The sequence below is a fragment of the Elephantulus edwardii genome, unplaced genomic scaffold, assembly GCF_000299155.1.
Source record: "Elephantulus edwardii isolate Elephantulus edwardi_28Jun2011 unplaced genomic scaffold, EleEdw1.0 scaffold00013, whole genome shotgun sequence".
NCBI lineage: Eukaryota > Metazoa > Chordata > Mammalia > Macroscelidea > Macroscelididae > Elephantulus > Elephantulus edwardii.
The window spans coordinates 14,906,438-14,932,720 of NW_006399763.1; the positions used below are offsets into that span (position 1 = coordinate 14,906,438).

General features: G+C 37.0%; 1 protein-coding gene across 1 annotated transcript in view; it reads left to right on the plus strand.

The window, feature by feature from the left end:
• The window catches only part of ASCC3 (activating signal cointegrator 1 complex subunit 3), a 451,184-nt gene that overhangs the window by 382,223 nt on the left and 42,678 nt on the right, over window positions 1-26,283 (plus strand). The window contains exon 36 of the mRNA XM_006881191.1: window positions 25,178-25,402. Coding sequence (XP_006881253.1) covers window positions 25,178-25,402 — 225 coding nt within the window. The remainder of the gene's footprint in view (window positions 1-25,177; window positions 25,403-26,283) is intronic.

Genomic DNA, 26,283 nt, shown 5'->3' on the forward strand with positions numbered 1-26,283 from the left:
TCCCATCCCAATTATCCCAGTCACTGAATCAATCCACCTCATAGAGGGCTTTCCCCTCCTGCGCTGTCCCTCAACCCTCCCAAGCATCATACTACTACATCATAGATAGAATTATTATTTTGGAACAGCTTCACAGTCCTGCCTGAGAAAATTTATTTTATTTTGAATACTTCTAGGTAAATTTGTACCTAAAAGGATATTAGAAGATAATGGAGTTCTTGGTAGAGCAATTAAAAGTAGGTTAGTAGCTCCCTAATACACATAGCAACAAACAACTGTTGTATCAGCTAAGTTCAATAGAACAAAAGAAAGAAAACTCTAGGAAGAGACCTACAATGAAAGCAGTTTCAAAAACTAGCCACTTTTAATCAGATCATGCTGTAGAGCTATACTCCAGTGGTTGTTGATTGCCTTCGAGTCAAGAACAACTCATAGTGACCCTATGAACAAAAGGCCCGAAGCCCCTCTACAACTATCGAAGTTTATCCAAGTTCATAGAGTTTCTGGAGGCATGTTAATTAGGAAGTGGATGCCATACCCCAGAGTGAGATAAAAATGATAGAGTGATGGGCTAGTAATTAGTGAGGGTATCAGCTGGAGGTAGTATTCTTCACAGTAGATGTGTCCAGGCCCTCAGACAATGAACATGGTCAAGACACACTGCAGAGGAAAGAATTCACTGAGCTGGTCTAAGTCACTAAACAGACACACCCCAGTGGAGCAAAGAAGTCAATATCCAGAGTTAATTTATCGCTAAAACTATAGAATTTGTTAAAAAAAAAAAAAAACAGCAACAAAACTAGAACATGCGAAGAAATAAAGTATTATGCATACACAGTCAAGGGTGCAGGGGCAGGAAGCACTAGAAACTGTCATAGTTAACTAAATGTTAGATTTGTTGTTGTTGAGTGCCATTGAGTTGACTACAACTAATAGTGACCCTGTGAATGATGGATCTGAACCCTGCCCTATCCTGTGCCACCCTCATCATCTCTACCACACTTGAGTCCATTGTTAGTAGCCACTGTGGCAAACTGTCTTCTTGAGGGTCTTCCCCCTCACTCACCAATCCTCCACTTCTGCGAGCATGATGTCCTTTGCCAAGGACTGGTCTCTCTTAGCTTGTCCAAAGTGTACAAACAAAGTTTCACCATCTTTCCCTCTAAGGAGCACCCTGGCTGCACCGTCTCCAAGACATATTTGTTTATTCTCTTGGAATAAGTAAGACCATGGCTTAGATCAGGTGTACCTAGGTCTTTAAACTGGCATCCTGGCTCTTGAGCATGTTAGAGGGTCCGTGACTACAGACTTTCCCAGTGCATTCTGTCTTCTGCTTTCCTAACTACTGGTACCAAAGTTTTTGACTGTGGATCTTAGTAATATTAAATCATTGACATTTTCTCCATCTTCAGTGATGTTGCTTGTTGACACAATAGTTAGGATTTTTGTTTTCTTGATATTTAGACATAATCCATAGCAAAGACTGTAGTCTTTAATCTTCTGCAGTAAGCTTTTCAAGTTCTCCTCACTTTCATCAAGCAAGGTTGGGTCATGTACATGTTGCTGAGTCTTCTTCCAATCCTGATGCAAGATTCTTCTTCAAAAAAGTCCAGCTTCTCCAATTATTTGATCAGTCTAGAGTTTGAAAAAGGTGTGAATTTGATCCACAACTTACTTTTTCATCTGCAATTTAATGTAATAGAGGTTTTACTCCCTGCCACACACCTTGATTTTAAACCATTTTAGTGTTCCCTTGTTCTGTTCACACAACAGCTTCCTGGTACAGAAATAAGTTGCACATGAGCACATTAAGTTTTCTGAGATTCCTATTAATTTGTTATGGTCCCTGCAGTCAAATACTTTTGCATGGTTGACAAAACTCAAGTAGACATCCTTCTGTTATTCTCTGCTTTCAGCCAAGGTCCATCTGACATCATCAGGGATACCCCTTGTGCCACAGCCTCTTCTAGACTCAGCCTGAATTTCCAGCATTTCTTATCAATGTATTGTTCTAACCATTTTTAGTAATCTTCACCAATATTTTACTTACATGTACTATTAAAGATGTTTGGGGTTTTTTGTTATGTGTTGTTGAGTCACCTGAGTTATAGCAACCCTCCGTACAATAGCTCTGAAGCCTGTCCTCCTGAGCCAGTCTTTCTAATTCCAACACACCAACTCCCATTGTCCTACTTACTGTATCAATCCATCTTATTTAGAGTCTTCCTCTCCTGTGCTGTCCCTCCATCCTTCCAAATATGATATCATTCTCCAAGGACTAGTGTCTCCTGGCCACATGCCCAAAGTATGTAAGAGAGAGCTTCAAAATCCTAGCCTCTAAGAAGGAACTTGGTTTCACCCTCTCCAAGAGAGACCTATGACCTTTTTGTTTTCTTGGCAGTCCATGATATGTTCAAGACTTTTCTCCAGCGCCACACTCAAAGGCATCCGTTCTTCTTCTGTCATCCTTCATCACTGTCCAGCTCTCTGATGCATAGCATGTAAATGCAGAGACCATGGCAAGCATCAGGTACACCTTAGTCTCTAGTTTCATTGCTTTTCAGGAATCTGGAAAGGTCCCTGACAGCACATTTACCAAATGCAATTTGCCTTTTGATTTCCTAACTGCTGGTGCCAAGAGTGTTGATTGTAGAGTGAAGCAAGCTGTAACTGTCAACAACCTCTATCTCTTCTCCATCCACCATGATGCTGCCAATTGGCCCATTGGTGAGAGTCTTTGTCTTCTTGATGTTGAGTATGGAAATTATTGAACAATATCACTAATATCGCAAACAAGCAAAATCTTGCTAAAGATTACCCAGAAACGATTCTCCAGAGAGAACGACTAGATAAAGAAGCTGGATTTAAAAGAGACTGTGGCATTAGACTCATTATTATCAATATCAGATGGATCTTGGCTTAAAGCAGAGTATACCAGAGGAATGTCTGTCTCTGTTTCCTTGACTATGAAAAGGTATTCAACTGTGTGAATCGTGGATCACAACAAATTGTGGCTAACATGAGAAGAGTGAGAATCCAAAACACTTGATTGTGCTCATGTGAAACTTATACTGGGATCACGAAGCAGTCTTCAGAACAAAGCAAGAAAACACTGCATGGTTTAAAATTAGAAAAGGAGTGTATCAGGGATGCATCTTGTTTCTGTATCTATACCTTTTCCATCTATATGCAGAACAGATCATTCAGGAGGCTGGGCTTTATGAGGAAGAGTGTGGCATCAGGATTGGAGGAAGACTCATCAACAGACTGTTTTATGCAGATGACACAAGCTTGCTTGCCAAGACTGAGGAAGACCTCTAGCATTTGCTGCAGAAGGTCTAGAAGTATAGTGCTCAGTATAGATCGAAGATCAACATGCTAAAGAGTAATGTCAATCTAGGGACTAAATTGTGCCTGATCCGGACAATGGTCTTCATAATTACTTGTCATCCATCAGATAACTGAATAATGACTAAGGAGGATAGAAGAAGAATTGATGCCTTTAAGTTGTGGTGCTGGAGAAGAGTATTGAACATATGCACCATGGACTGCCTTGAGAACAGAAAGGCCTGTCTTGGAGAGAGTAAAACCAGGCTGCTCCTTGGAGGAAAGGATTTTGAAGCTTCGTCTCACATACTTTGGGCACATGGCCAGGAAGAACCAGTCCTTGGAAGAGTAGAGGCACAGCACAAGAGAGCAAGACCCTGGGTGAAATGGATTGATACAGTAACTAGGGAAATAGATGGGGAATAGGTGTGCCAGAGTCAGTGAGACTGGCTCAAGACAAAACAGTCTTCAGAGCTATTGTACATAGGATTGCTATCAGTCACAGGATATTCAACAGCACATAATAAAAACAGTTTGTCTCATGTAAACACCATATGTGTAGCAGTAAAAGAAGAAAGGTAGAAAGAAAGCTGTTTAGGAAAAGCTTTATTATACTGAAAGTAATTTAGCATAAATGTGAAATGGTATATGGATTGAGGCTCAATGTCAAGAAGACAAAGATTCTCACCACTGGACCAATTGGCAGCATCAGCATGGATGGTGAAGAGACTGAGATTGTACACAGCTTTAGTTTGCTTGGCTCCATAGTCAACAGTCTTGGCACCAGCAGCCAGGAAATTAAAAGGCACATTGCCATGGGAAAGTCTGCTGTTAGGGACCTCTCCAAAGTGCTGAAGAGCAATGGTATCTCTCTGGAGACTAAGGTACGTCTGATACAGGCCATGGTCTTTGCAGTCACTTGCTATGCATCAAAGAGTTGGATAATGACTAGGGAGGATAGAAGAATTGATGCCTTTGAGCTGTGGTGCTGGAGAAGAGTATTGAGAATACCATGGACTGCTAGGAAAACAAACAGATTTGTCCTGGAGAGGGTTAAACCGGGTGGCTCCTTGGAGGCAAGGATTCTGAGGCTCTGTCTAACTTACTTTGGACATGTTGTGAGGAGAGACTGGTCCTTAGAGAGGGACATCATGCTTGGGAGGGTGGAGGGACGGCGCAGGAGAGGAAGGCCCTCTATGTGGTGGATTGATTCAGTGACTGGGATAATTGGGATGGGAGTGTCAGAGACAGTGCGATTGGCACAGGACAGAGCTGAGTTTAGGGCTGTTGTACATAGGGTCACTATGAGTCGCAGGCGACTCGACGGCACATAACAACAACAACAGAAATTAACTTCCTATAAGTGTGGGAAAGATTTAATGTGTTTAGATGTATAAGTCTTGAAAGGACAATTAGAAACACAGTAAGTGGGAAAAATATTAAAGGAATAAGAATGTTACACTGGACTGTATTCACTTGGGTTCTTTATTTTTATTTTTAAAATATTCCTTGAGTGAATTTATAGGATAAATTGGTTTTATAGTCAACAATTTGTATACCTTTTTGTTTTGTCACATTGATTAGAAGGGAACTCTGGTGGCCTAATGGTAAGGAATTGTGCTGCCAGACCAAAGCAAAGCAGTTCCAATCTACTAGCAACTTCGTAGAAGATGAGCCGTCTCCTCCCATGCAATTTCCAGCCTTTGAAATCCCACTGGAGGGTCAGCTGTGAGTTGGTTCTGACTCAGTGACACACTAACAACAACATTGTATCACTTTTCCAGTTTCTTCCCTATTTATGACTTTAATGTGCCCTTTCATAACCCTTCCTGCCTCCTAAGCTTTATCCACAGGTAACACTACCCTTTCGGTGGCATATGATCTAAAAAGTGAGTAGTTTGTTGATGCCTGTCTAATGTTGTTGTTGTATGTCACTGAATCAAAGCCGACCCATAGCTAACCTTCCAGTGGGTTTTTAGAAGCACTTAATCACACAGAAGGACATTGACCTTCTTTCTTCCATGGAACAGCTGGTGGATGTGAACCGTGTGTTCTGGATTGCAGTGGAGCTTCTTACCAGTAGGACATGAGTTTGTGGATGTGTAACAATAGACCTGCCTATTGTTTGGCTGGAAATTGAGTCACAGGATGATTTCTGTTCCAGACTTGAAGGGTAACTTAGTATACTCAAAAGTGATACTCTCCTGGGTTTCTCTCTCTCTTCTCTCTTCTTCTTCTTCTTCCCCTCTCTCTACCCCCCTCTTTCCCTCTCTCTCTCCCTCTTCTGCTCCCTCTCTCTCTCCCTCTCTCTCCTCTCTCCTCTCCATCTCCCTCCTCCATCTCTCTCCTCTCTCTTCTCCATCTCTCTCTCTCTCTCTCTCTCTCTCTCTGTGTGTGTATAAACATAGATTAAAAAATTGCATTTATGGAAGAAAACAGCACATTACTACTTGCCCAAACCTGAAAGGCCACAAAAACAGAAACTGAGTAGAAAGGTTGAATGTTAACAAGGTTTTTTTCGCATGAGGAAATGTCTAAAATTATATTGTGATGTTTTCAAAATTGAATGTACTAAAAATTATTGTTCTATGTATGTGAGTGAAGTGCTATGAATTATATACAAATAGAGTCTATTTTAAAAAGGTAATTTAATTCCTCACAAGTTAAACTGTTGGGAAAAAATGACATTCTTAGGCTTCGTATCTCAAGATAGATTACGTTATATGGTATAACAATCTTGAGCTCAAAATGACCAGCGCTGACCAGAAGCTTTAGGTCATTGCAGCAGTTTGGAGGGAATCGGCCAGTCACAACTTCCAGCTGCATACAGGCTCATCAGAAGTATTCATGTTTCAGAGTAAGTTACATGGCTATGTCTACCTTCAAAGAAGGTGGTGAAGTAAATCCTACATGTGCCTAAAAGGAGTTTTTGTTGAACAATGTCAAGTGACTAGCATAGTTTCCAGACTTCAAGACATGTTTTATTTTTGTTGTCTTTCATTCATCTTCATTAACAAGTTTTTAAAGTGCTTTTTTTTATGTATATGTGGGTGACACAGGTGAACTTTTTATAGTTAACACTATTAAAATAGCAAGTAAGGGGAATAAACTAAAGCATATGATAGAATTTGAGTACCTGATAAAAGCAGGTGAAAAACTAACAAAAACAAAAGAACAAAACTAGGCCTACTACCTTCTAGTCAGAACTTACTCAGAGCTCACCCTTCAGCAGGTTTGCAGAGGCTGTAAATAGATTGCCCATCTCTCTTTCTCCCATGAAGAAGCTGGTAGATTTAAACAATGGACTTTCAGTGAGCACAATTTGTAATGCCCTATGCCATCAGAATTCTTTACAGTCATAATTTTCTGTGAGGGTGCTCTGGTGGCCTTGTAAGAGTTACACTGCCAACTTTGAGGCAGTCTGTTCAAATCCACCAGCCACTCCATCAGAGAATGATGGACAGTCTTCTCTTGTGCAATTTATAGCCTTGGAAGACATTTTGGAGGATAAGCCACCAGTCACCTCTGACTCAGAATTTTCTTTGCCAACAATTTGTTTACATTAATATGCACCAGACACATAACCGTTTTCTTCGCCAGTATTTGTTTGCACTAATTTGTACCAAATACTGGAAATATAGATACTACTAATTCTTGATTTCCCAAATTCTACTAGAAGGGAAATAACCTGTGTAAGTAAATAATTAGTACACATTGTGATTTGCCTCTAAGTGAAATATTACATACTAATTTAGGAATACAAAGGAGGAAGTCATTAACTCTGATTGGCAAAATTAGACATAATTTCACAGAAGACTTTATATTTTAGCTAAATTTCCAAGTAGGATAAATGCCAATTTCATCAGTGGGAATTGCATTTATCATATGCAGTGCATATATAAAAATAACATAAACACCTGCTCACACACACACATATAGCACACAAAGTATGTTAAGTAAATAACGAGAAGAAATTTCACAGTGGTGGGAGGATATCTGTACTGTTGTTGTTATGTGCCGTTGAGTCGCATGCGATTCATAGTGACCCTATGAACAAAAGACCTGGGCACCTGTATAACTTTCATCCTTTCTCCAGGTTCATAGGGTTTCCATAGGCAAGCTATTATGGAAGTGGGAGTGGATACCACTCCTGCTTCCAAGCTTGTTTTAATCGGGGAGCTCCACCAAACACGGGTACTAGTCTCGCATTTGACACATCAGTGTTCAGTTTCACAGCAACCACGATTTATCTCTGTACAGCAAATGGACAGACTAGGGCTATGCAACCTAGAAGAATATTTCACCAGAAACAATTAAAGGCAGGCCAGAGGGCCGCTGATCAGAGTCACCCATCTTTGGCTTGGGAGCATGACTTCCTGTCCACTAGGCCAACTGATCTCTCTCTATGCTGTTGTTGTTGTTAAGTGCCGTTGAGTCGCAGACGACTCATAGTGACCCTATGAACTGTTTAGTTCACAAATTATTTGCATGAAAATATCGTATGCACAAGTATAGGAAATAAGTCATATTGCTATGTCTTACTTCACTTGAACTTGTTCCCAGTCCCTCTTCCTTTTTAGTTTTGTCCATTATCTTTCAAAATCACATATGTATGGTCATATTATTCCCCATTTTAAGAAGTAAAAAGTGACCATTTAGCAATTGAGTTATTTATCTTGTATGGTGCTCAAGTAGTCTATAAACTCTAGGTTTAAGTCCCTTATCAAACATATCATTACCAAATTCTTTTTTTCCCCAGTCTGTGCTGAAGTTTTTGGATGTGCATAAGAATTTGCTTCTAGAAGGTCTCACTCATCTATTTTATCCTCTTCTGGTTGTGAGTTTTTCAGAATGCTTGGAAGAGTGTTCCAGGTTCTGGTTTTGTGCTTCTAAGGTTCTTCCAAGCTTTTCTCTAATAAGGTTTATAGTCTTTGGTTTTAGTCCTAGGTCCTTGATTGGTTTAGAGTTGTTTTTGTGTGTAGTGTGAGGTGTGGGTCTTGTTTGAGTTTTCTGCAGATGGTTTTCCAATTTTGCCAGCATCATTTGTTAAAAAGGCTGTTGTTTCCCCACTTAACTGATTTTATCTCCTTCTCAAAAATCAGTTGACCCTAGGTAGATGGGCTGATTTCTGGATTCTCAATTTTATTCCATTGATTCATATGTCTGTTACTGTACCAGTACTATGCTATCTTGACTACCACGGCAGTGTAATAGGATTTAAGATCGGGAAGTGAGATGCCTCCCACCCTGTTTCTCTTTTTAAGAAGTACTTTGCTTATTCTGGGTCTCTTTCCATTCCAAATGAAACTGGAGATTGCCTTTTCCATCTCATTGAAGAATGGAGTTGGTTTTTTTACTGGGACTGCATTGAAAGTGTAGATTCCTTTGGTAGGATTGTCTTTTCACAATACTGAGGCTTCCTGTCCGTGAGCAAGAGATATTCTTCCATTTCTCCAGGTCTCATTTAGTTTCTTGTAGAAATGTTTTGTAATTTTCTTTGAGTAAGTCTTTTGTGTTTCTAGTTAGATTTACTCCCAAGTATTTAATCTTGTGATTAGCTATTGTAATGGATATTGTTTTTCTTAGCTCCTGTTCTGTATTCTGTTTATCACTGTACAGAAATCCAGTTGGGTTTTATATGTTGATCTGTATCCTGCCATTTTGCTAAGTTGATCAACTATGTCCAGTAGATTTCTTGCTGAATCTCTAGAATTTTCTAAGTGTTCTATCATATCATCATAAAGAGATAATATTATCTCCTCTCTGCCAATTTGGTTACCTCTTATTTATTTCTCTTATCTTATTGCTACCACTAAGATTTCTAATACAATATTGAATAAGAGAGGTGATAGTAGGCATCCTTGGCTATTTCCTTTTCTCAAGGGGAATGTTTTTAACGTATCTCCATTGAGAACAGCATTGGCTCTCAGTTTTGCATATGTACTTTTTACTATGTTGAGGAAATTCTCTTCTATTCCTATTTTGTTGAGTGTTTTAATCAGGAAAGGATGTTGTATTTTGTCAAAGGCCTTTTCTGCATCAATTTATTGGATCATATGGTTCTTGTTCTTTGCTTTGTTAATGTGATGAATTACATTGAATGTTTTTCTTATGTTGAACCATCCTTGCATACTTGTTATGAATCCCACTGGATCATGATGAATTATTTTTTTGATGTATCGTTGGATTCTATTGGCCAGGATTTTATTCAAGATTTTTGCATTTATGTTCTTGAGAAATATTGGCTTATAGTTTTCGATTTTGATGGTGTCTTTACCTGGTTTTGGTATCAAGGATATATTTGCTTCATAGAATATGCCTGGGAGAATTCCATCTTTTTTCTATTTTCTGAAATAGTTTATTTGAATTGATAACAATTCTTGATAAAATTTACTTGTGAAATCATCTGGTTCAGGGCTCTTTTTGTCTGGAAGTTGTTTTATTACCTTTTCATTTTCTTCTTTTGTAATGGGTCTGTTCAGATGTTCAGTTTCAGTTTGTGTCAGTTTAGGTAGGTTGTGTTTATTTAAGTATTTGTCCATTTCCTCTAGATTTTCATATTGTTTTAGTTTTTCATCTAGTCACAAAAAGACAATACCACATAATGCCACTATTATGAAATAGGAATGGCATGAGGGTGGGGGTGGAACTAAGAAAAGAGGGGATAAATAATATACATGGCATTGAAACAGCTGAGGGAGAGAACTGTATGAAATGAATATATGATTAGGTATTATTGGTATGACAAGGATCCAGAATAAGAGTTACATAGTAGAGTAGTTCTGGCCGGTGGGGGAGTCCTGGATACGGACTGAATAATGAACTTTTCCAAAGAAAAAGCGAACTGGGGCGGCAGGGAGGAAAATGTGCAGAAATGAATAAATGGAAGTCCAAGTTCTTTATAAACATACATTAAAATCAAAAGAAAAATAGAGGGGGGGAAAAATCTGTGGTGTTAGCCTAAAAGTTGGCTTTTTAAAGCCTCTGATCTCCAACTAATTTAACTCTAGACATGTGATCTTGCATCAGCTCTGGAATTAGGGTAAGAGAACAAGTGTTTCCCACATTGAGCAGCAAAACTTGAGGTCCGCAAGGCTTTTGGTGTCAACAGTGGCAAGATGTGACCTGAGGCTTCTTGCATTTGTGCTGGTCACAGTAAAGGTTTGGCTGCTCCTGCCAGATGTTTGAAGGAGAAATTGACTTAAAACTGCTGAGACAAACCTTGCTGGGTGTTTTAGTTATAACTGCTCTGAGGCAAACCTTCCTGGATGATTTGGATTTAACTGCTTAACTGAAGCCAAATCCTGGATTCATTGAGGAATTGTCCCTTGGAACTATTGTGCTAAATTTCCTCCCCCAGTTACTTCCCTAATAAACCCCGTATCATTTTAAATTAAAAAAAAAAAAAGAATTAAAAAGTAGAAAGCAAAACTAACCGTTACCCAATTCCCTACAAGGCCCTTCACAAATTAATTTAGTATTTTAATTTTAGTTCTCTTTGAATTTACCTCCACATAGAAAAGACCACTCTCTAATCTAGCTATGTTATTTTATGTTAAATTGCATTCCAGTCTTTTGGGTGTATGCTAAGTATTAGAATTTCTTGGCCATGTGTTTAACCTTTTTTAGAAACCATCAAACTTTGCTAGAGTAGCTGTACTATTTTTCAGTCCCATCAGCAGTGAATGAGAGTTATCATTTCTCCATATTCCCACCAATAACATCTCTTGTGTTGCGGGGGGGGGTTGGTTTGGTTTGGTTTGGTTTGGTGTTATTCTGTATATAACTATTTTCATGGGTGTAGAAAAATATCTCATTGTGATTTTGATTTCTGTTTTCTGTTTTACAAATATAAATCAAAACCACAATGAGATACCACTTTATACCCACTAAGATGGCTATGAAGTTAACACCAAACTCCAGAAAATGAAAGATGCTGGCTAGCATGTGGAGAGATTATAAACCTCATCCATGTATTTCCCATATTGTAAGAGACTTCTCATGGCTCAGTGGTAGGGAGTTGCACTGCCAACCCAAAAGCTCATGGTTTGAATCCACCAAGTGCTCCTCGTGAGAAAGTTAGATATTCTCCTCCTACATGATTGTCTGCCTCTGAAAACCCACTAGAGGTTCATCTATGACTCAGTTTGATGGTACACAGGAACAACATGTTGTCCAGAGGTTCCAGTCCTTAGAAACAGTCATCATGCTTGGAGAGGTGGAGGGTCAGAGAAAATGAAAGACGACTTTCAACCATATTGATTGATACAATGACTGCAGCAATGAGCTTGAGCTGAGAGGGTAAGGATGGCACAAGGCAGGGCGAGATTTAGGTCTTTGTTCATATGGTCACCATGAGTTGTTTTGACTTGACAACACATAGTAATAACAATGGCATCTTTTCAGTTTGTTCTTGGTCTTTTTTTTTTATATCTTCTTTATGAGATGACTGTTCAAGTCTTTTGCCTCACTTCTCCAATTGAATTGTTTGGTTTTATTATTGTTTTTGTTAAGCTATAGAAATTCTTTATGTATCCTGCCAGTTGTCCTTAACAGTTACATTATTCCTTGGAATTTTCTCCTAGGCTTTTCTTTGTTTATAAAGTCTTTTGATAAGCATATGTCTGGATGTGTCTAGTCCGAATGAAGCAGGAAGGCTGAAGTGGGAAATACATGTGTTGTATCATAGTTCATTTTATGTAGGAGGTTGTTGAGCAGCATGGCAAAGTCATGGGGGTAAGTAAGTAGTGTTTGTCAGATTCTACTGTAGGCAACCTGTTGAGATTGCCTGACTCAAATTGAGAGTGTATCCATTTTAGAATGTCCTAGCTTTTCGTTTTCTGTGTATAACTGCCTGACGTCAAGTGCCAATTGATTTAGAATCACTTCTGCCTCTGTGGAGCTAGACATGCTAATGTACATAGCATTGCAGTTTGTCATATGGGAGTACTCTGACTAGAGGTGGAATTACAACACCAAATCATTGTGATAGGGGATGGATTTGGTGATTGGAAGGAGTCGAATAATAATTTAGTGTAAGTATACTGTTTTAAACAAGCTTAGAAGCAGGAGTGGCATCCACTTCCTAAATAGCTTGCCTCTGGAAACTATGAACTTGGAGAAGCAAAAAAAGTTGTACAGTTCAAGCCTTTTATTCATAGACTCGACATCATTTAACAACAACAAGAACATCCTATGTCTGCTTTGTCTCCTGTTACTTATGCTTCCTAATAAGCTGTTGTTAAAAATTATATAGAATTTGTAATTTTTTCATAGCATTTGATCACATTGATTACTCTTTCCCTAATAATTTCTTGAGGCTTTGCCATTGGCTCCTCTTCCTGTGCCTTGTTATTTCCCAAGCCTTTTTTCTTGATAATCATCTTTGCTAAATACTCACTTTCTCAGGTCCTTACAAATAGTACAATTTCAAATATTATTAAGTAGATTAATCTCATGGTGAAGTGACTCATGTTGGCCTATCTTTTGAACTATAGTTTTGTATTTCTGCTTGCCCAGTGCACATTCCCACTTCATTGTCCTTCAGTAACCTATACTCTTTCTATTATCTAGTGTTTTATCATCTCCAGAAGGCTAGGATGCATGTCATTGTATTACCATTTTTATTCAATTATTTCATAACCCCAAGATAAATTTCTTCGTGCTACCTTCAGCTTCTTCTCATTTCCAGATATTAGACATGTTACCTAGTCTATTCAATTCCTTTAGAATTTTTCCCATCTTTAAACAAAATATTAAAAATTAACTTTTTCTGGGGCCTCATCACTTCTTTCCTGAACAATTCTTCCTACTTTGTTTTCTCATCCCTCATTAATTCATCTCTTTCACTTTTGTCACTTAATATGTTTTAAAACAATATTTTTATCATTCTTTTCCCAAAAATCTGAAGTTATTTGCTTAATAAAGTGCTTAATCATGCCCTTTTTTATTGGCATGTTCCATTCTAAACCTTTTGCCATACAATTGATTCTAATTTATATTGACCCTGTACGATAGAGCTGCTCCATAGGGTTTTCAAGACTGTGTACCCTGTACCCTTCCCTATAAGGAGCTCTGGTGGCCTAGTGATAAGAAGTTTCACTGAAGTCGCAAAGGCACAGGGTTTGAATCCACCAGCTGCTCCATGGGAAAAGAATGGACAGTCTCACATGTGATATATTGTCTTTGAAAAGCTGCTAGAAGGTTGTGTATATGGATCGGTTACAACTTGATGGTACAAAACAACAATGCTTTATAGAAGCAGGCTGCCACATTTTTTCTTCTAAGAAGCAACTAATGGGTTCAAACTACTATCACTGAGGGTATAGTTCAGTGGTAAATCATTTGATGGCAAACTGCTATCCTTTCAGGGAGCAGGTGAGTGAATAACCCTTATGTACCATCAGGGCTCCTTATGTATTCCATTAGACTTAATAATTTCTTCCTTGCCTTTAAACATGCTGTACACATTCTCTGGTTCACATCTTTGTTCATGATTCCCACGAGGAACATGTGTCCACTTTTTATCCATTCACCTAGACTCAGCTCCCTCTTAAAAATTGACTGATTCAACTTCAGTGATTTCTCTTTCTAAATTTATAATACCAGTATTTATTCGACTAATTTGGCAATTGCTTCAATACTATGTTGTGATATTTTTTTTATTTTGACCTGTTGTGACAATTGACTTTTAGATTTTTATTCTACATTTTATAATTATATTTGTTAACACCTAGGGGGGCAAAGATTGGTAGCATTAATAACTTAGGGTGTTCTGGTAGATAAGTAGTAAGGAATTGTGCTGCCAACACTAAAGTACGTGGTTTGACACCAGCTGAGGAAGATGAACAGTCACCTCCTGTGCAATTTACTGCCTCAGAAAACCCACTGGAGAGTCAACTGTGGGTCAGTGCTGACTTCATGGTACAGAACAACAACAGTATCTTAGTGTGGTAAGGAGTTTCACTGCCATCTCATAGGCAGATGGTTCAAATCCACCAGCTACTTCGCAGAAGAAAGATGGGCATTTTCTTCCCATTCAATGTATAACCTTTGAAGACCTGTTCGAGGGTCAGCTATGAATCGTTCCCAACTCAACAGCACACAACAACAATAGAACAAAGATATACCCTAAATATCTATTTCATAAATAAGAAATATTTCTGATGGTAAACTTTAATCCTTTCCACTGTCAGTATTGGGTTTTGGTGGGTTGGTTTTTTGGGTTTTTTTTTTTTTGGTTTGGGGTTTCTTTTGTTTATATAGTTTATGCTTATTTTGGAAGAAAGGTAGTCTTCTCCCATATAATGAACAGCCTCAGCAACCTAAAGGAGGGTTAGCTTTCGGCCCACTCCAACTCAGGGGCAGTGAGTAGGAGTAGGAAAGTATACTCTCACAACATATAGGAGTGCAAAATATAAAGTTATCCCTAAAAATATATCAGGCTTTTAAGGCAGAGACAAGATGAAAAGAAAGAAAAAAAACCCTTTATTTAGCTTTGCATAGTTAGATTGTAGAAATGGCAGTAAATGTTACTCTTTTACTATATACTGCTTTTAATATCAATATTCCTTTTTAGGATTAAACCATAATAGCCTCAAGACTTATTTCTCAAGAACAGAAATATCTAAACATCGTTAAGCTATAAGGTAGTTTTCTACATCCTTGATAACTGAGGAATTTTTTTTTCAAGTTTCATCAAAGTGCAATTTTTTAAGGACTTAGCTATAAACCCTGGGAAATAGAAGTTTCTGATGGAATTTTGTACCACTGAAATTAAGTACAACAGACCTACTGATCTCCACTATTGTTAGTATCACTTAAAATCCAGCCGTCAACAAGGCGGTCTTTCTTACAATAAAAAGAAAAAGGTACAATTTATTGATCATATTTATTTTTGGTAAATGAATGTGTCCTTGCCTTAACTGGCTAAAGACCAAGTATATGTTTGTAACTTTAAAATACTGATGTAGATCAGACACATATACTCACATATATCCTGAAAGGAAACATACATAGATTATATGAGAGATTACATCTGTCAATATTTAAATTTTTACCACAAGGATAATAATTAGTTTTACAATTTCTTTTTGTAAGTCAAGTTATTAGCATATTGAGAAAAATAATTTATTATTACTTAGTTAACCAGAATTTCTTTTTTATCACTTCCCAAGCAGTTTTCTAAACTAAGGCATTTTTAATGTGTAATATTACTGAATTTGTTCTTAGTCTAACTTAATCTCACTGAATTTTAAGGTCCTTTTAAATACCATGTAAATCTAGATTATAAATCTTTTCTTTTACAGATGTTCTATTTGATATGATTGTACATACTTAGTTTGAATAGATAATTTTAAAATACAGATTATTCTTGGTAGACCATTGCAAATCACATAGGTTTGTAGGGTTTTTTTTTCAAGTTAGTTTACATAACACTTAGTGTTTTAGTATATTTGTGATTAAATAAATGACAGTCTGAAGTGAAATAAAAAATCTAAAGCATTTAGCCCATGGTATATCTAGATGTTGCTTGGTTAGTGCACATTTTTTTCCAAATATTATTATCCTTTAAATGTTAGATCCAGTTAATTTTGTACTTTGGAAAGGTACAGATATTAAACAACTTGCCTATTAGGGAAATTTACTGAGATCGTTTTTCTAAAGCTTCCATAGCCAAAAGACAGCACTGGAATGTGAGAAGCTAATTTTAGTTTGTTTTAACGCCTCAGAATGTTACAAATTAATCAAGTGCTACTTAAAGTCTAGAACTCATTAACTTTATAAGTTTTACTTTTCCCATGACAGAAATTAAGATATAGTATAAAGCTTCTTTAGTCTCTATTCCATTGATCAGGCTGTTATCCCCACTACATAAGTACTCTCTTATCTGCTATTTAATGAGTTCATACTGGGCAGTGATGTGTGCAGAAACATAAAAGCGGCAGTTTACTGTTATGTAATGCTTACAAGAGACTAAGCATGAACCTGTTCACACTCCTTGTAATTTGTTTAGGAAAAGCAAGCTCTTAGAGTACTGAGGAGAAAAAAAAAGTATGCTCACACACACACACACATATTCAAACAACCTTCATTTCTTCAAACACTTTCACTAAAGAAAAAGCTATATTAAATTTGTTAAGTGTTTAATGTTGCTTACTCTCACAAACCTAAAGGATATATTACACCACTGCAGCTGTAAGCCTTATATGTGAAATAAAGCTACTGGAGCCCTAACTGAGCCCAGTGCCAGCCAAACACTATTAAGTGTATTTTTACTAGATTGTTCTTAGAAGAGCAGACAGGCGACTAAGGTTTGTGACACCATGATGTTATAATAAGCCTTTTAAGAGAGAGAGAGAGAGAGTGTATGTGTGTGTGTGTGTGTGTGTGTGTGTGTGTGTGTGTCTTTCAAATGAACTAAAAGTTGATAGAATAAACAAAATGTGGTAGTATACACACACACACACACACACACACACACACACATATATATATATGAGGGTTTTTTGCACTTTATGTGAGGTAGCTGAGTTTATGGCATTTGTAGAACAGATTGAGATTTGTGATAAAAAGGGAAACCAAATGAAAAGTATTGAGTGAACAGCAGGGCCCATTGGATGTGATTTCGAAAGATGTTTCTTTATTCTGTTGTGTTTTTCTCCTTTGGCAATCTAAAAACAGTAGCAGGGGGTTACAAGCAGAGTTCATCATAGGTTGTCAATCACTGTCATTTAACATTTGCAGTGGAAGATGTCTTTATTCAAGGACAGCTGGGCAAATCAGAGACACAGATTTGCAGTTAGTAGTCTGTCCAGCCTATACTAAATAAACAAGGACAGGGCACACCAGCCAGCCTCCCACATAAAAATATAATGGGCTCCACTGACCTCACTGCCCTCCATTCAGCTTCAATCCCAGTTGCATAAAAGCTTCACTACCCACTTTCAATTTCCTTTAATTACCCATATGATGTAGATAAGAAAATGAACTTCACTTACAGTCAGTGATCACACAGGAAATTAACTAGACAAGTTGTTTAAAATTAGAGAAGCAATTTAGAGGTAAATAGAAGTATCCTATTGAGGAAGAAGTGACTGAAGAGGTTTTGTTTGCTTGTTTGTTTGTTTTAACCAGCATTTTGGTTACATTATTATCCCTGCTGGTTTTAGAATTGCTGCTTTTAGACAGAATCTAAGCCAAGTAAAAGAAAACTCCTTTGTATTCTAAAATATCCAGAATATTTTATGAATGTAAGTACAAAATAACTTGTTGAAGCCATGCTACAGTATTCTAAGCAACTTGGAAAATTGTGATCTGGAATTTCAGGAATAAATGACCATGATTTTCACAGGAAGATCTGGCAGAGTAATTTCACATGGAACAGCAGTTGTCTACAGTCAGGGCTCAACTTGAAACTGCATCAAACCAAAGAATATATAGATAATAATTTTGCCTTTTTTTTAATTGGTCTAAAATAAGTATTTTCTGTTTCATTCTTGTGGTTCATGCAATTGGGTGATTATTACAAAACAATATAAAGTTTCATGATACCTATCCATAATGCTTCCCATCAGAAAAGTTGTACTAAGTATGTACTATATAAATGATTCATTCTTTTGCTGTCTTCTCATGATATTTGTGTTTGGTCCACTAAGATACACTGAGAAGAGCATACATATGTCTTTATCACACTCCAGTGGACCTGTAAGCAATTGATTAATACAGATTTGAAAGGAAGGAACCTCATTAAAGATTGGAAACTAAATCCCACAGTATCAAATCTGTAGTCAAAGAAAATACAAAACTGAATATTTTCTCTTTGACTGCTGGTGTAGATTTCACAACTATGAATCTGTTCCTATGAGAACATTTTCTTTCAAGGAGCTGTATGTTCAGTGACACAATTAAATCAAAATTACAGTTACCTGGTTAGGATGAATGGACATCCATAAACCAACAGAATGAAACCCATGGCTGTCAAGTTGATTGTGGTTAATAGTGGTCCCGTAAGACCAAATAGAACTATCTCGTCAGGTTTGCCACACTTATGCATATGTTTTAAAACACAAAACCACTTGTGTCCATATATAAGTATTGTGTGTCATCCATTTAGAATTCACTCATAGGTAACAAACCCTCCAGCAGGATTTTAGAGAAAATCTTTTGGGAGAAAATTGTCCACCTTTCTCCCGTCAATTAACTAGTAGATTCACACTGCCTGTCTTTGGTTTGGCAGTGCAGCTCTTTACACATTAGGCACCAGAGCTCAGTTTTAAATTGTGATATTAAAAGTAGATTAATTTTGCTTTAGGTAGCAAAGGAAACTGTTGTTGTTGTTGTTGTTGTTGTTGTTATGTGCCCTTGAGTCACCTATGACTCATAGCAACCCTATGTACAATAGCCCTAAAATCTGCTCTATCCCTTGCCAATCTTACTGTCTTCAACACACCTATCCCCATTACCCCAGTGACTGAATCAATCCATCTCATAGAGGGTCTTCCTCTCCTGTGCTGTCCCTCCACCCTCCCAAGCATGACATCCCTCTCCAAGGACTGGTCCCGCCTTGCAACATACTTAAATAATTTTAAATGGACTACAACTGAAAAATGTGAAACAGCACTCTAACAATAGACTCTTACAACTCAACTTTAGAATACCTGAGGTTATAATGACTACAAACTTAACAGCACCTAAAAACAACATGGTATTAGATATGAAGGTTATTATATTAACAATGTCTAACATACCAAGTTTGACAGAAATGTCTCATAAACAATATTACATGGGATCTTTTCACCAAAATCCAACTCTAAAGGGCTTGAGATTTAGAGAGGTTTCTTGAGAAAATCATAATGTGTAAGAAGTTATGCTGCTAACACAAAGGCATCACCTCTCTGACAGTTCACATCCACCATTGACTCCAAAAGAATATGACTGATAATCTCTCATCCAGTTTACAGCCTCTGAAAGCCTACTGAAGGGTCAACTATGAGTCAGTTACAACTTGAATGGTGTTCACTGGAATGAGTATGAATGAAAGAGCTACAGATCCACCTAACAGAGCAACTCTCGGATGCAGTGCTCACTCCACAGTCTGACCACCTCATACATACCACACTAGTAATCTGTAACATTTCCTAGGGTACTAGTTATGTATTTCCTTTGGATTCCTCTGTAATTCAAATTTTACGATCAAAAACAGAGGAATCCTCAAAGGAACTATCAGCATTTGATAAGAGCTTAGTCAAACCTAATAAAAGGTTTCTATAAGTCAGACTCAATTTGATAGCATTGGAGCTATACAAGTGGACATAACTTTCATTTGCAAAGTCATATTAAGCTTTTTTTTAAAAAGTGCTTTCTTAGAGTAGTGCAGTCTTGTTTTCCTTTCCACTTTGGCCCTTACCCTATTCTTTTTTTATATATTGTTTGGCTTCCAAAGTTCATATACAGCGTTTCACACTATTCTTCATTCACATTGTGTTTCATATAATCATTGTCATGTATTATGTTTCATAAAATTAATCACCTTTGGGCTTTACACATCATTGTCCTATCTTTTCTCCCAAATCCTTCCCATGTCCTTCTCCCTCCTCACCCAGCAAGCTATGCAACCCTGTGGTTTCACCCATCCTCAGCCCTTTCCCCCTTGAGTTCCCATACATGTTTTAGTAGTTATCCTTCTATTTTTACAATAATGGTCTTATGCAGTATGTGCCCTTATGAGACTGCATTAGTTCACTCAGCCTATCCTCTTTTTTTAAATTGTTTTGCTTACAAAGTTTATATACATTGTGTTTCACACTATGTTTCGTTCACATTGTGTTTCATACAATCATTCGCATAAATTATGTTTTGTAAAATCAATCACCATTGGACTTTGCCCATTATTACCCTGTCTTTTCTCCTGTATCTTTCTCATTTGCTTCCCCTCTCTGCCCACCAAACTGAGTAGCCCTGTGGTTTCACACCTATCTACCCTCACCCCTTTGCCTCCCATGTTTTACTACATGTCCTTCTTTACAATAATGGTCTTACTCAGTATTTGTCATGAGACTGTGTTAGTTCATTCAGTCTATCCTTTTCATCCAGTAATATTTTACATCTTTCAGTTCAGTAATCCCTGTGTGTTGCAACCCATTAAGTGCTCAACTAGTAGCTGTAGATTGACAGTTGGAAGCCCCAGAGCCCTATACCTCTAGGGATGGGTCTAGAACTTGAAAACCCTGTGAAACAGTTCTGCTCTGTACATAGGATTGTTAGAGTCAGAACTGACTCAGTGGCAGCTAACAACAAAAATTCATTGCCTGACCCACTGTTATTATGTGTACTTCTCTCTCATTATATTTTGTTGTCATTTTACTTTTATTTGTGGAAATGTTAATTAAGATCTGCCTTTCTCTGCATGAACTTTAAGAGGGTAAGGAAGCATGTGACTGTATTGATTCCTCCTCATATACCTAACAGTAGAATATTCTGAATAAATAATTGGCAGACAAATAACCCAGCACACCAAGAATCTGCCCCATTGTGATTGTGAAAATATTTTCTATTTTTACTCATATACATAACTTTTTCCAAAGAAACTGAATACTACTCATGTGCTGAGAAGAGGTAACACTGAAGTTTCAAATTTAAATATTTGGTAAGGTTAGTGTCTTGCGATAATCTCCATTAAAGACTTGGTAACTGTCTTAGTGGGCTTACAGATCTCTACTACAGAGCATTTTTCCAGTCTAAAATGTTCTCAACCATTAGCAGATTCATCTGATACTGATACTACTGGCCATGAGTAAATTCACAGTCCCAGTGAAAAAAGGATTAAAGCAATAAATTGGGTAATTTAAGCAGATTATCATTGTGTAGAGAGCAGTGAAGTCATATTTTACATAGAGTTTAGAATCTAAGTCAGTCAATATAATGAAAAGCACATTTAGCGAAATTTACCTGGAAATAACCCCAAACTATAATAAGCATGATTGTCAGTTGTTAGCCCTGTTTAGTTATACTGTTTCTCAGTGGACGCACCAACACTAGTTTTTCCTCTACCCATGGAGCACATCTTTATTTCTTTAGTGTAAGTTAGGTTTTATGAGAAATAAAGTGCATTTGAATATTGGAATCACATTCAACCCAGAAATTTTTTCATGCTCTGAGAGGCACTTGAAAACTAAAGCGCAGATAAGTCCAGTTATGTTGTCTTTTTTCTTTCTCTCATGCATAATTAAATTTGAATAAGACAAGTATATCTAAAATTATATTCCTATATTTTACTGAGGATTGAATTACTGAAAAAATGCTTCTAATTAGTGTGTTCAGTCAATTTATTATTTTCCACATGATTTTTATTTTAATTGAATTTTGCATATAGTTTTAAAATCTAATCCTATTTCCTACAAATCCAAGACCTAGAGAGCTAATTTAGTTTGCAGTACTATAAGGGGTATTGTGTTTTTCTTCTGGAAAAAGATGAGAGGAGTTATATTTTTGAACAGTAGAAAGAAATTTAAAATATTACCGTTTCAGACTATAAATGACATATAAAGCTGATTTATCTTCTTACCACCACATCTACCAACTTTCTAGACCTTTTCACTCTCATTAAATGTTCAAATCCACCAGCCACTTCCCGGGAGAAAAATGGGCAGTCTCCTCCCATGCAGTTTACCACCTCTGAAAACCCACTGGAGGATCAGCTGTGACTTGGTTCCAACTTGCTGGCACATAAACAGTAACATCATTGTTTATACTTGACACCAGTAAAAGTCCACATTTTGGCAGTCACATATTAAACATGAAAACATAAAGATATACGTATATGGTAAAGAATGCCCCAGTTTATTCATAATGCTGAATTCCAAATTATGATATTTTTGTAAGATATTTTAATGCATAGTCATTTCTAGGTGAGAATGTATTAATTCAAAAGCTATATTGTGTCCTTTTGTAAATCTTACCCCCCTTCTCCAGCTGCTCCATTCTTCAGGCAGCCGTCAGTATGCTTCCTACCACTGATTTTCATTCATCAAAATATCATATAAATGAAATTCTAATGTACAAGTCTTATTTTGTCTGATCTCTTTTATTCAACATTATTATACAGATTATTTCATATTGTGTTCATTTGGAGAGACAGCGCCAGAGAGGAACACCCTTGATGAGATGAATCAATTCAGTGATTGGGGTAATAGCAGTAGGTGTGTCGGAGACAATGGAGTTGACACAGGATAGAGCAGGGTTTAGGACTCTTGTACATAGGATCACGATGAGTCATAAGCGATCGACGGCACAATACAACAATTACAACAATAACAACTAAGTAGTGTTCCGTTTTATGGATTTTTTGTTTTATCCATTTTCCTGTGATAAAAAATTACTTTCTGACTGTTACCAGTAAAATGGCAATTAACCTCTGTGTACAGATCCTTTTGTACATGTTGACTTTATTTGAGAAGTCCCTGGGATAGAATGATTAGATCATGGAGTAAATGTTGGCAAAGCTGTTCTTCAGCAGTTATGCCGGTTACATATGAGACTTCTAATTCCTCCACCTTCTTGCTGACGCTTCGTATGTCAGGTTTTGGTTTTGGTTGTTGGTTTGGTTGTTTTCTTTTCATTTTGGATATTTTAATAAAGATTAAAAGAACAAATCTGTCTTGGGGGAGGTGCACCTGTGGTGCTGCTTAGGAACAAGGATGATGGTGAAATGTATTCTCACACCGTGTGGGCATGTTGTTAGGAGGAACCAAGTCCATGGAAAAAGACCTCATGCTGGTGAAGGCAGAGGATCAGAGAAGGAGAGGAAGCCCCAAGAAGATGAATTGACACTGTGACTATATTAGTGGATTCGAGCATGGTGAAGACTGTGTTGTGAGATGCTGTACAATAGGGCAAGATTCTAATCTTTTGTTCATAGGATCACTATGAGTTGTAACTGACTTCATGGTACCTTGTAATAACAATAAACATTTTCTCGTGACTAACAGTACTGCTCACCTTTACATAAACTTTCTGTTAAAACCTTTTTCCCATTTTTTATTGAGCTGTTTGTTTTCTGACTTGAGTTCTGAGAGTTCTTTATAATCTAAATATAAGTTCTTTATCAAATAGATACTTTGCAGATGTTTTCCATCTATAACACATATTCCTATTTTCTTAATTGTATTTTTTTTAAAATTTTGGTTTATTTACAAGTTGGGGGTTTTTTTAATAATTTTAATGAACATTTACAGAGATTTTTGTATTTTGTAAGAGCAAAAGTTTTTTCATTTTCATAAAGTTCAGTTTATTAATTTGTTCTTTTATGAATCATGATGTAGATCTTCTATCAAATTTTTGCCTAACCCCAGATAGAAAGATGTTTTCCTCATTAGTTTGGTTTTGGATGTTTACATTTAAGGCTGTGATCCATATTTAGTTAAGTTTTTATATTATAGAAAGTTGATATTGAAGTTTCTTTTTTAAAATATTTTTTATTTTATGCTGGTTTACTTACAAATCATATACATTGTTTTTCACACTGGATCTTTCCCATTTCCTTTACCCACCCTATGATTAATCTCTTCCCCCGACTCCCCAGCCCATTCTCACCCCTCTGCTTTCACCCTCCCCTTTTTTGGATCCTCATGCACATTCTACAACAGTGGTCTTCTACAATATTTGTCCGTAACGGATAGAGTTAGTTCACTTGGCTTAATAATACCCAGTCCCTCTCAGGTTAGTGATTTATAAAATCATTGTTCCTGCATGCTGTGTAGGATTCCATCATGTGAATGTACCATAATTTCTTAATCCATTCCATTGTTGTTGGACATTTGGTCTGTTTCCATGTTCTTGTGATGGTGAATAACCCTCTGATGAAGACTGGTATACAAATCTCTGTTTTTGCCTCAGTTCTCATTTTCTTGGGGTATATTCCAAATAGTTTAATAGCTGGGTCATAAGGAATTTATATGTTCATCTTTCTGAAGAAATGTCAAACTGCCTTCTAGAGTGAGTACACCATTTCCCAATCACACCAAAAGTGTCTGAGAGATCCTATCTCTCCACATCCTTTCAGACATTTATTACTTGCTGTCTGTCTTGTTAAACTTTGCCACTGCTACTGGGGTAAGATGGTACCACATTGTGGTTTTGATTTGCATCTCTCTTATTGTCTAGTCTGAAGAGACTTGCAAATACAGCCAGAAATGCACAATCTGGAGAGGATAAAAACTGATTAATGGGACCTTCTAAAGATTAAATCCCTGTGTTCATAAAAAATATTTTCCACCAGAGTGAAAAGAATGCCTGCTGACTTGGAAAAAGCACTTGGCAATACCATTTCAGATAAGAGTCTCATATCAAAAGTTATAGAGAATCCTACAAGACCTCCACAAGGCAAAGACTGATAACACAATTACAAAGTGGGCGAAAGACATGGAAAGAATTTTTACCGAAGATATTCAGGTGGCCAACAGACACATGAAAAAATGCTCAAAATCACTGGCAAAAACAGAGAAGTTTTTTTTTTTATTATGTCTTTTTTTTATTCTAGTATTATTTACTTAAGAGACTATAGGAATATTTCGCTCTTGAGTGGGTACTACTATGAACATACCTAACAAACCATAAAGCCACAACCTAAAAGGGTCAAACTGTTTCCAGTTAATTTAAATATATTCTCATAGTACTAACTTTTACTTATATAGGAGTAATAGTATTAAAGAAAGCCAAATTCTAAGGGATATAGCTATCTTACGGGTTTTGTAAATTTCTTTGGAATGGTAACAGTTAAAGCTAAGAAGTATATTAATTACATTTTTATCTAACTGATTAATGCATATTTCTGTTTGTGTTTGTGTTTCAGGATGCAGAAGAGTACACAGATTTGCCAGTAAGACATAATGAAGATCACATGAATAGTGAACTAGCAAAATGTCTTCCCATTGAAGTAAATCCTCACTCATTTGACAGCCCACACACAAAAGCACATCTCCTGCTACAGGCACATCTCAGCCGAGCCATGCTGCCTTGCCCAGATTATGACACTGATACTAAAACAGTCTTGGACCAAGCTCTCAGAGTATGCCAGGTATGACAGGAATTTCTTTTTCTTTCTTTCTTTTTTTTTTTTAATTTCCATTCATTTACTGTTGTACACTTTTCTCCTTGCCCACCCATCCCCCCAGTTCGCTTTTCTTTTTGACAAGTAAAAAAAAAAAAATTTTAAAAAAAAATTCTTTCATTGTTATATAACCCCCCTTCCCCCAGTCAACTCCACTGTGCAGGTTTCATTCTGGACTCTTGTCATGGCAATAATAACTAATCATGCATTCCTCCTATACAGTACGCTCCCTCATCTGTTTCAATGCAGTATACATTATTTATCCCCACTTAGTTTCCCCCAACTCCAATATCAGTCCCACTTTACTACAGTGGCACTATGCAATATTTGTCCTTTTGTGACTGAGATATTTCACTCAGTGTAATGTCCTCCAGGGTCACCTGTTTTGTATAATATTTGATGAATTCCATTTTCAATGCACCATAGTATTCCATTGTATGAATATACCACTACTTCTCTATCCATTTGTTTGTTGATAGGCACTTGGATTGTTTCCAACTCTATGCTATTGTAAACAAAGCCACAGTAAACATGGGGAAGCATATATATATGGTGGCAGTTCTGATTTCTTTGGGGTATATTCCTGCTAGTGGAATTGCTGGGTCAAATGGTATTTCTATTTCCAACTTTTTAAGAAAGTGCCATACTACCTTCCATAGTGATTGTACCATTTTACACTCCCACTAGCAGTGAATAACAGTTCCAGTTTCTCCACAACCCTGCCAGCATTTGTTGTTTGCTGTTCTGTTAAATTTTGCTATTCTGACTGGGGTGAGATGTTATCTCATAGTTGTTTTGATTTGCATCTCTCTTAGAGCTAGGGATTTTGAACATTTCTTCATGTGCTT